The following is a 12,250-nucleotide window of genomic DNA, read 5'->3' as shown; positions in this document are numbered from 1 at the left end:
GGACAGGCTTCCTGAATTCCACAGATGGGCCTTCTCTAGGCAAGAGTCTTGAATTCATTTTAAAAAAACAATCTATCATCCTTGCCCATGTTAAGCTAACTTCCCTTTATCTCATTTCTTCCCTACCCACCCTAAATCTGACCTATCCAATAAAGTTCTTTTCTGCTTAAGATCTGTCCCTTCTTTTTCCAGTCCACCCAGAGTCCCGTAGACATCATCAGGACCATCATCACAGGGATGGTTCCTGGAGAGGAGAATCTTCTTCTTGTCTAGGATTACCGCTTGTAGTAACATGGTTGTGGTCATAACTTGATCACCAACCCCTTCCATGAGCTGGTGTTGCTTGACCTTTGACCTATTGTCTTTCATCTTCCATGATCAAAACGCATACCCTACCCTCTCTGATTCTGAACTCTTTCTGTCTCAGGCATTCCCAAACCCATGTGTAAGTTCAAATTTGTCCCAGTTAACCCCAGATGGGAAGGAAGTAGAAATTCTTTCACATCACCCCCTGTAGAGGCACCAGCCTCTGTTACGGGGATCAGTGTCTGAGTGAAGGTTGCCACAGTCCTGCTTTACTAGAGTATTGCCCTGTGGCATTGTTGTAATTAAGAGTTTGTCTAAGTTCAATTAAAAACTCGAGCGCACTGCTATGTGATATATTGGCAGTTCAGCTTTACTCCAGGCAAAAATTTGGCATATGAACCCCATACCACGTTGGTGCCCCACAAAATCAAGCCATCTGATCAATGGGCACTGCACCGTGCTTAATAGGAAGAAGAAAAATAAAAGCAAAACTGGGACTAGATTGCCAAGCATCCTAGCAAAGAGGAAAGAGTCTCAAGTTATGTCACCATATGGGAAGAGACTATATAGACTAGGTGTCGTAGGGGGTCTGTTCTGAAAGGTGACTGGGAAAATTGGGTTTCCAGGCTATAGCAGATGGTCAGGAAAGCAAATGATCAATTGGAAGAAAGCTTCAAAATTCAGGAACACCAGGGGAATAACATTACCAAAGCTGACAGTAAGTCAGAGAAGTTGAGTGGGAATAATTTCCTGAGACTTGAGTCAGGGTATAAAAGTATTGACTTTTTGTTGCACTGTGCATGCTTTTATTCGTCTTGGGGGAGCACATGTTCCCAACTGACATTATGAATATTTTCTGACTCTGATACGAAGCCACATTTACCTTCCTCCTAAATACTGGTATTTGTCATTTTTCTAAATTATAGAATAATCTTTTTTTCTTTTTCTACTCTGAATATCAGTGGCAAGCCCATGTTGCTAAGACTGTGGGAGAACATCTGTTGTGGCTCCTTCAAGTTGGGTTAGACCTGTTTAATTAATAACCAGAAAGCCTACTTTCTTTTTGGTTGGCCCGCCTTGAGCCTTTTTGTCCTCTGTGGTCATTTTGGCCTCTTTGGCTTGCACCTGGTCTCAAGAACAGATTGGCAAATGGATTCATTTCATTTTTCTTGGTCTGCAGATTTTAAAAAAAAAAATTTGATGGCCAGATCATCGTTGACAGATGTATTTTAAGAGTTTGGCAGCGGAGTCTCTGTATTTGCTACAAAAGATGTGCCCTCCAGTGTCTAGCTCAGAATGTGGCACTTTCTGGGGTTAAGGAAAGACATATGAATAAAGGAAGGTGTAGATGGAACCATCTTCCTGTCTCAGAATGAAGTCCTTTGCCAGCTATACCTCCTTAGCTCTGTAGGGACATCTTTCAGAAGAGGCTGATTCTAGCTCAGGAAAGTCATCAAACAGTTCTGAATCTCTAGGGCCACTAACAGGGTGTCTGTGACATGTCAGAAAAGCTGGGGGCCATCTGGCATAGATGATGAGTCTCCAGTGTCTGCGTCTGTGCTCTGTGGTAGCCAAAACGAAACCACACCACAACACACACAAACAACAGCTATAAGCACTCTGTTTTGGCGTCAGTCCTACAGACAATGAAGTGAAAAGATAACTTGGTAACCCAAGAGCAGGTGAAAATAAAAAAAAAAAAAGAAGGAAACTAAGTAAACTGCATAGCCAGTCAGTCCCTAAATGCTGCATTTGCCCTCAATACACATCAGTTTTCCAGCTCCTAACAGAAATTGTTTTTTAAGGGGAAACTACAGTTGTATTGCAAGAACATGATTTCAGATGATCGAAGTTGCCTTAATTTCAAAAGCAGGCCATTTCTTAGTTTTCCTGGTTGATGATGTTACCCTTGCCTCTGTATGAACTTGTATAATGCTGTGATTGTTGCTAATAGTATCAGAAATTTCACAGGCAGAGCCAGCTCCTTTACAAGAGGCAAACCAGAGCTTCCCTAAAGGTTATGGAGGAAAAAATGTCTATACTCTCACAGCATAATTCATCAGCTCACCAGCAGACTTACAATAGACACAGAGATAGCATGTGATACAGCCCCTGACCCTAAGGACAATCTTATGAACTTGAAGAACTTATGAACCTGAATATTCAAGTGCCAGTATGTGGACTACCAGCAACCATGCACCAATTAAGACAAATGTACAAACAATACTATATCAGAGATCCTGAGAGACATCATATATATATATATATATGATTCATATATATATATATGAATCATATATATATGATCCTTGCTCTAAAGGAGCAGGAAAATTGGAAGAGAATTTTATAAAACCACGTGTTAACATTATTTTACAGAAAGTTGACAGACTGTGCTCTGACCTACCGATCCAGGTTCCAAGTTAGACCTACAATCCACGTCTCAGTTGTATCAACTTGTGGTCTTCTGTTTTTTTATCTATAAAATAGAAATAATCTTACCTACTCTCAAGGATGATATGAGAACTAATGTGATGATTTGTGACAGAATGAAATAATGAAAATAAATATTTGTGTTATGAAAAACATTTTTAAAAACCATTTTCTGTAATTCTGAAGAGGCCAAATTCAGCCTTTATTGGTTGGGCCAGGACATGGGAATAAAGAATGAAAATTGAGAGACTGAAATTGCAGCAAAGAGAGAGCTAGAGGGGTGTGTGTAAGGATTTGGGGAAAGGAAGAGGGTCATCCCAGAAGCCAAAAAACATGGTGCTGCAGATTTGGAGGGGCTGGAGGGGGCAGTGTGGGGAGAGAGCTCAACAGGCAGCCAGAGTTGAAGAAGTAGAAAAAGAGGTGGTTCATGGTGACCTGAAATACATTTTTGCTGTATGTAATCACTTCTTCCATTTGTCAATGCAATCTTCAGTACATTCTGCATATTTATTAATGCTTTGTAGAGTTGGATTTGTTTGGGGGAGATGGACCCAAGTTTTGAATTCTGCTCTGAAGTATCCTGCAAGAATCAAAGATGCTATAAGATCTCAGACTTATCTGGGTTACAGAGATAAGATGATTGGCCATTACTAATAACAAAGAACTGTAATTTGCTATTAGTTTTTCAGAGAAAGGAAGAAATCAGTATGGGCTGGAGTAACTGAAAAGGACATTTTGGAAAGAGTAGGACTTAGACTTGTCTTAAAAGGTGGGAAACAAGAGGGAAGGACAGAGAGGCATATATACCACCTAGAGAGTGAAGGCAAAAGTATATATGGTGCTTTTAGGGGATTTTTGAGGACAGCATTCTGTTATAGCAGAGGGGGTTTGTTAAGAACTACTGAAAATATGTTCACATAACTTAGAATCACATCAAGAAGGGCTTTGAAAGCCAGATTCAGAGTTTGTACTTGAGGTAGGAACCAGTCAGGACCTGTAGGAAGGTTTTGAGAAGAAACATTTGATCATGGAGCTTTTGTTTAGGAAGATGAACCAGGTTGTGGTAATGCTGTTGTCCTGGACAGAGGAGAAGCTGAAGACCCCAAAATCAAGTAGGATCTGCTGCCTAAAGATTACAGTGTAAGGATGACAAGGAAAATGGAACCATTTGGAGGGAAGCAGAGCAGATGCTGGAGAGGAGCACGGAAGACGAGGCAGGGAGAGCAGTTTGGAGATGGCAGCCGGGAATGACAGGCTGTGTCAGACAGGAAGAGAAGAGCTGACAGGGGATCTGAGTTGGTGCATGTGGGACTGGAGATCTGAAGTTCCAGCAAAACCTGCAGGTGTCCCAAAGTCAGTTGGAAGTAAACTGGAGCACAGGTGGAAAGTTAGGGTTGGTGATGCTCATCAGGCCACTGTTTGGATAAAGTCGATGGTTGGACCCCTGAGATTTTAATAGGTTCATTGAGATATTAAGTGTGAACAGAAAAATAAAGATCCTGGGAGATTTGGGACACAGAAAGTTATAGAAATCAAGGGAAGAAGAAATAGCGGGAGACTTCTTCCTGCTTTCTTGTCTCAGTAAATGGCACCACCATTCACAGCCACTCAGTCCACAGCCTAGGAGGCATCCTGAATTCCTCTCCTCCTTTCACACCTGGCGCTCAACCTGGCCAGTCCTGCCCAATCACTCTTTGAACCTATACCCCGTGTTTCCTTTCCCACAGCCTCCACCCTGGCGAATTCACCAACATCCCTTGTCAGGGCTGTAGCAATAGCCCTATAAATGATCTCATTGCTTCTGTTGGCATCCACTGTCTAAAAATCTGATGACTGCATCCAAAAGATAGGTCATGCCATTCTCCTACTCAGGACCCTCCAGTGGCTTCTGCTCACATTTGGAGCAGAATCCAGTGTCCTTGCTGTGCCCTTCAAGACCCTTGGTGACCTGGCCTGACCTCTTTTGAGTTCTCATCCCCTACCACTCATCCCTTCATTCACTTCCCTGTAGCCACCCTGACCTTCTTTGTCCTCCAACACCCCGAGCTTATTTTTGCTTCCCTGACTTTTTCTTTGCTGTTTGTAATGCCTAGATTCCACTATCCCCTATCCCCCAGCAACATGTACATCTTGCTAGGACTTTCTGTGATTCTGTATGTATACTGAGTGAGTGTCGGGTTCTGTCATAGACACTGGAGATACAGCAGGAAGATAATAGACGATACTCCCTGTCTTCATGGTCCTTCCATTCCATTGGGGGTACCAGACCCCAAATAAGACAAATAAGTAAACTGTGTTGCAGGGTAGATGGTGGCAAGTGGTCATGAGGAAAGGAAAGCAGAGGAAAGGGGTAGGAAGTGTCAGTGTTGGGTATGGTGAGGGTGAGTGAGTACAATGCTGTAGCAAGACTTGGTATTCTTTTTTTTTTTTTTAATAAACATATAATGTATTTTTATCCCCAGGGGTACAGGCTGTGAAGACTTGGTATTCTTTATAAGAACAATGCCTGACCCATACTGGAATTCAATTTTAGGGAATAAGTTTATGAATGAGAGAGAGGAGCCCAGAACATAACGTTCACTGCAGAAGAGTGAAAACAGAAAGGACCTTTGAGTTTGGCAGGAAGTCGTTACTGGTCTGGTAGCCTTTTGGGGTCCTTGGTAATAATAGAGGCTTACAGTAGAGATAGTGGGGCAAAGAACTAGAAGGAAAGAAAGCAGATACAGTGATAGCAACCAGTTCCTAAGCATTCTTAACAACAGCTGAATTAGAGAAGAGTTACGCAGCTGTCTGTGGTATGTTCTTTCCCTGCTCTCTAACTTATTGATGATTTATTTAGCCTCTTAAATAGATACTTCACAAAATTGAGCATGTGGTATTATGTTCATCCGTTGAATCCCTTGGAGAACCGACAAATCCTGCTCTGCTCATTGTTAACATAATTTTAATTAAGGTGTCTAAAACCCCAAGTGAAGAGTTGACTATAATCTCATTTACTGTGTGGGGGGTGTTATCTGTTTCATGACTGAGGTAAAATCTTAGGAAAGAGATATCCCTCAACTGCAGAGTATGAAACGCAGTTAAGCCTAAGAGACTGAGGAACACTTCTGTAATAAAACGAAGTAATGTATATGAAAGAGCTTTGTAAACAGTATCAAAATATACAAATAGTGTCGTCGAAAAGATAGCTGTATCTCAGCGGTGTCTCAGCTTGAAAGTATTCAGACCTTCAAAGCCACAAATGTATCGTGATGGAGGAGAGCGTCCAATGAACTCAGTTATCCAATGTTATTTAAAAGGGAACACTGTAGTGGTGAGTTGTTTATCCAGAATCTTTTAAACATCTCTATGCCAAAGAATAAAGAAAATATGGGAAAGGAAAAGAAGGTAATCTCTCCTGCAATATAGATGGGAAAGCTTTGCGTAAGTACCATTTTTGGAGTGAGAGGACACACCTGACCTTCACGGAAACAGCCTCTATAAGGCACGGCTCCAAGCAGACAACTAAATGATAAAATGCAAAAACAATTTCTTGAGGCTGTGCTAATGCCACCAACAAAAGTTCCCCATGGAGAGTGCTGTCGTTTTGGTTAATCTTGGATGCTACCCTCTTGTCTGATTTTTATCACAGGGATGAGTTACCAAAGAAAGAAACACATTCTGAGCTGGATCATCATGGATTACAACAAAGCGGTTGTAACTAAAGGATTAAATAGCTCCTGTCGTCAGTTTATCTTGTGGTTGCTGTTAACTGCTGTGGGAAATAGTCTATCCTGCTTATAAACTGTTCAAAAAATATGAAGTTAGAGGCATTCAAAAAGGCACACACATTTCCTGTATGTATGAGCATAGTAGAAGAAAAATGTAAGTTTGATGATACATCAGAGAGAAATAAGATGTACATTGGAAGGTCATTTTGTAAAATGAACTTTAAAAAAATACGTGTGTTTTATTTACTCCTGGGGCAGGAATTTATTTGTAGTACAAGTACAAAACTATTTTGAAATGGACAAAACAGCTTAGCATCAGTTTTTTCCCTAAGATTTTATTCATTTGAGAGAGACGTGTGTATATGTGTGCACAGAAGAGCAAGGTGAGGGGCAGAGGGAGAAGCAGACTCCTCACTGAGCAGGGAGCCCAACATGGGGTTTGATCCCAGGATCCTGAGATCAGGACCTGAGCCAAAGGCAGAACACTTAACCGACTGAGCCACCCAGGCACCCCAGCATTAGTTTTATTTATTTCCCTCTACCTAACAAGACGTTTCTTGTTATGGCTTTGAGTGAAACAGAAGCAGCAGTGATGGAGAGCCTTGCAGGTCTTTTGCTGCTAGGCTACATGTGTGCCCATTTAACCTGCTACCTGAGCAGCGGTTTCTAGAATGCCATGTAAAATAGATGCTGGTGTTTCTTGGGAGGGGAGAAAAGGGGAGGTGATAGCTTCTCCCTCTCACATTTGTTCAGCAGGGCACAGCGGGCTTGAAAGGTGATGGATGGGGCGCCTGGGTGGCTCACTGGGTTAAAGCCTCTGCCTTCGGCTCAGGTCATGATCCCAGGGTCCTGGGATCGAGCCCCGCATTGGGCTCTCTGCTCTGCGGGGAGCCTCCTTCCTCCTCTCCCTCTCTCTGCCTGCCTCTCTGCCTACTTGTGATCTCTGTCTGTCAAATAAATAAATAAAATCGTAAAAAAAAAAAAAAAAGGCGATGTGTGCAGACACAGTGGGCAAGCCCCAGAGAACCCACAGCTTCACACCTTCCAGCAGGTCGTAGAAGTGGGGAACGCAGTTGTATCTCAGCACATGTTGAAGGGCCTTCAGATCAAGGAGCTCTTGCCTTACCCCTGCCTTCTCTGTTGCTGGTTTTCACTGCCTGTTCCATCACCTTCTCACAGATTTGCAGAATTCATGAAGGGAACATTCTAGGTCTGTTTTCCTGAAGGGCATGAACTAACTCTCTCTCTGATCTAAAGAAGTATGTTTCCAAAATGTAAGTTTATTTTGTGTGAGCCTTGCAAAATGGGTCTTCAGGCTTCCCAAAGCAATGGTAGACATGGCTTCCGGATGGCACACTCCTCCTCCTCCCCCCAACCCCCATTTCCACCCACCTGTCCCAGATACCACACACACACACACACACACACACACACCCTCACTCTCAGGTGCTACCAACTCTCCTGGCTCCTGTGTTCAACACATTAAGGCTCTGTGACCCCCTTTTAGACAGATTTCCTGGGATTTTATCAAAAGTCAAGATGTCCCCATCTTGTCCCCTGGTTGGCCTGGTGCATTCTCCATCCCCTTCCCTGTCTTCTCCCCCATCATGCTGTGGGGCCTCAGGCCCCAGACCCCAACCTCCCCAAGGGTTTCATTGCACTGATGTTGAGCTCATGCTGTGTGTCTGCTGTATCGTCCACTGATGTGATAAGCTTCCTTAAAACAGCAGAGGCTTCATGGTTGCTCCTGGTGAATCAAATACTTGTCTCATTTGTTGGAGTCATTGTTATATCCACACATAATATGGATTTTTAAGAATACCTGTACAAATATTGATAGAAGTATTAAGGTCCTGATAAGGAAATGGTAAAAGTAAGTTTGACAATTATGATGTAACCATCATTTTCTACAATGTGCATGATCGTCTCCCTTCATAACACATGCATAACTGTGCCTCTGGCCTCTCTCTCTGATATGGGCACTGATACTCAGGTCATTTATCACACTATAATGTATCCTGTATTTTTGTGCAGTTTTAAGTAAACAGCTTATTTTTCAGGTTTTAGATAAAAGTGACACTGAAGTCTCATTGAAACAAGAAAAAAAGGAAGTTTCTCTTATGAAAAAAGGTAAAAGAATAATTCAGTTTACCTCTATTAGCTGTGATGTTTGAGTTGTTTTCAATGTGACTTATGAGGCACATGCGATGTGGGATGTAGATCAGAAGTTTGGTAGCAGTTTGGACTTTTAAAAGTTAAAATGTGTTGTTCCAGAAGTGGGAAGAGGGGTGAGTGGAGAGTGAGCCGCCAATCTCCTGTGTTTCAGAGGAGCCAAGAAACCCTTCCTTCCCAAGGAGAGTCCCCCCAGCACTGCCACACGCGGCCTGACATCTCCAGCAGCAGACTTGGGCCACTCTCTGCATTGAATTCTGTTTAGAAATTTGCAGTAGATTGATAAGAGCTCTTTAATTCAGACTGTATTTTGAAAATTATAACAGTTCTCTGTCTTCAATTTTGTAGTCATTTTCCTGCTTTTCATGATTCCCCTCAGACTAGTTCACCAAACATATCCATTAATTCCTTTATCCCCATGGGACGTCCTTTGTCTCAAGTGAGAGATTTGAACTTTTTTTAAAACAAATTTATAGTTGCCATCTTTTAGTATTCAATCCCAAAACAATTTCCCTGGATAGAGAAGCTGGAAGCAAACCAGACTCAGAAGATTATGTTTTCTTAGCATCCATTCATTAACCCCTTTATTATGTGTTAAATTATTATTATACCATTCTCTCTCTTGTTTTAATATTCTACCATTGGTCCTGAGCACCAAGCCCATGATTTTCATGGTTCTGCTCTTATTCTGATATAAGTTCTAAAGCCTTTCTTAGCCTCTTTTACAAGCCTCAGATCCTTTTGGCTTCACCCTTCCTAGTCCTTGTATCAGTCCATGGTTTCACCTCATGAGCTCTCCCTTCATACTTTGTTGCTCAAGTAACCTAATCAGCTATCCATACACAACTTGATATTTGAACCCATTAGTGAGGTCCCTAAGAAATCACAATTTTTTTATCTCTCCTCTTAATTAGGGTAATTTGCAATTCTACAATCAAGATTTCTTTTGTAAGGCTCTTTTAATCTTAAAGCCTATCTTTCCTAGAAGTTTCAAAGTATTAAAATGATTTCAAGTATGTGCCTGTTGGATTTCCAAATCATAATGGAAAAATTATTAATACAGTTTTGATCCTAAGATTAATATTTAATTTCAAATATTCATCCTGGGTTTGGAAAGAACAAATTGTGAAACAATTTCAAATGACTGTAATTATAGATTAGTTGGCCGTTGGGCTAAAATAATTTCACTTTGTATGCAAGCCGGTGAGTTAAACCAGTGGCACCTGCAGTATGCTTAGAATACCTCTTTTTGTGTTTTCTCTTTTCTATTTACTTAAAGGAGGCAGATCCTCAGCCATTCACCCACCATCTAAAACTTCCTTTGTTGCTGTGTTGTTCCACTTGGCCTTTGATGGCCCTTACCTTGTTGGCAAGGGTTTACTTGGTGGAATAAGATATTTGGACAGTTACCACAATGAATTCTAGAGAGAGGTGGAAGAAAGACACACTGGCTTATTGCATATACTGCCTCCAAGACACTCTTAAAACCAATCCAAGGAGTCAAAGCATTTCTGCTCTTCTGTGAACTGTAAATGAATCACTCACCTCTCTGAACATAAAATAATGAGGTTCCTTCAGTGAGAAGGTCGACTAGATGACTGTAGGTCTCTTTCTGCTTTAAATTTCGACTCTCTACTAGAGAAATGTTTGGGGTCCGGGTATGTTAGGATGTTTTTGAACCAGAACCTAAAATGGAATAGAGTGGGATTCTAGGGGGAAGACAGGAGGTTGTCTGGGCAGAGGCCTATAAGAGAAGGGAACCCCAAGCAGTCACCCCACGCACACCAGTTGCAGGTAATAAACATCATAAAAAAGAACTTACAAAAACACAAGTTACAAAGGTTCTTGGATTATTATATATACCATCTACACTTTATTAAAAGACTATTGTAAGTTGTATTAAGAATATATTGGTCCATTTTTACAAGAGGATGTTTGGAACACAAAGCCAAATTATAAGTAGTTAATAAACTGCTGACACTTCTTTCATTTTACATTGTCATGTGATCATCAAAATGTGATTGTCTTCATTTTGTCTGTCTTTTGAAGAAAAACAAGAGCCAAGCAGTGATACTCCAGAAATAAAGAGAAAATCTTCACTACCTAACCAGGAAAGGTGAGTGTACTGCAATTACACACATTCCAAGTGAGTGCAATTATACTGTTGCAAAGTAATTATCAATGTTTAAATACAAGAAGAAAGGAAATAATAGCAACAAGCAAAGGCAATTAAGATGGAACCAAATTTACAAAGGAGACAAAAAAGAATAGAATACGGCTAGGTTTCTTACCTTTTTCCTGAACCTTTTTATTTTCTTTTGTGAAGATTTGGGGATAATGAAGTGGAACAGGCTTAACTTCCTACTCACAGCGAGCAACTAATTCAAATGACTCTAATGTAGTGAAAGAACTAAAAATGTCACATGTGTATAAGGTGTGAATATGCAATCAGAAACCTGTTTTTTTGTGTGGCTCATTATCTTATTGTTACACGTGTATGTAATTATGATAATCATTGCATGCTAGAATTTTCTTGACATGAGACTTTTGTCACTTTTAACATAAAATCAGCTGAATAATTTGGATGCCCAATAAAACAGAAAGGATGTTTCCAAGGAAGTGAGCTCTTACCCTCATTTAGCCAAACTTGTCAAAGGTGCTTCCCAGGCATTTAGACCCTGTGACTGTGAATCCAAATCCTGGGCCCTTTTTGCATAGAAGCACATTGAATTGAGTGTCAGAGAAAAACAGAGAGTTGTTTTATTTTCTGCATTTGCTGACAGAGGAGTCCCTCTGATACTCAAACCCTCTCACTTCTACTCAGAAGCCTTTCATGGCCCCATCACTTGTGAGATAAGTTACAAACTCCTCAGCACGGTGGAAGTCCCTTTCACTCCTGGCCCTTCCTGGAGCCCCCACTTTGCTTCCCAGAGTTTCTGAGTTGCTTTGAGTTCTGTTTTGTCACATTTCCATCTCTGTCCACGCTCCTTCCTTTGCCCTCTGCAAGCTGTACACCAGTCTATAACTCTTTCCTTCAAGTTCGGGTTCAAGCGTTCTCTCCTCTGGGACCCCCAACTCTCGCAGGCAGACTCAGAGTTTCAGAGAGCCACTGATGCAGTGATCAGAGCGGTCATAACTCCTTCAACTTCAGTAATTATCTGTTAGGGGCGCCTGGGTGGCTCAGTCGGTTAAGTGACTCCCTTCGGCTCAGGTCATGATCCCAGGGTCCTGGGATTGAGCCCCGCATCGGACTCCTTATTCAGCGGGGAGTCTGCTTCTTTTTGGAGCTCTGTGATCTCTCTCGCTTTCACTGTCTCTCAAATAAATAAAATCTTTAAAAAAATAATTATCTGTCAAATATCAGCTGTATTCTGATACACGATGGGTGAGCAACACCATTGTCAAGTGGAATTGTCCCTCTGAACATTTGTCTTCCCATAAGGACGGGGACCAGATATTTTCTTCTTCATAATTCCAGGTGTCTGAGCAGTCTTCCCATAGCACTTCATCCACAATAGCCTGTCCCACTCCTGACAAGGCACAGTATCAGATCTTAGCATCCTGCATGTTTTTTTTCAGAGCACTTATTACTATTTTAAAGTATCTTATTAAGTAGTCTCTTTTTTTTTTTA

The 12,250-nt window shown here is 41.4% G+C and overlaps 1 protein-coding gene across 1 annotated transcript in view; it reads left to right on the top strand.

The window, feature by feature from the left end:
* Positions 1-12,250, top strand: part of MORC1 (MORC family CW-type zinc finger 1) — a gene marked incomplete at both ends in the record, with an annotated part of 175,129 nt that overhangs the window by 140,953 nt on the left and 21,926 nt on the right. The window contains 2 exons of the mRNA XM_080799256.1: positions 8,507-8,576; positions 10,668-10,734. Coding sequence (XP_080655382.1) covers positions 8,507-8,576; positions 10,668-10,734 — 137 coding nt within the window. The remainder of the gene's footprint in view (positions 1-8,506; positions 8,577-10,667; positions 10,735-12,250) is intronic.

This window comes from Martes martes, assembly GCF_963455335.1.
Source record: "Martes martes genome assembly, chromosome: 1".
NCBI classification, from domain to species: Eukaryota; Metazoa; Chordata; class Mammalia; order Carnivora; family Mustelidae; genus Martes; species Martes martes.
Note: the sequence above shows the minus strand (reverse complement) of the source record. Positions and strands in the feature narration are given on the sequence as shown.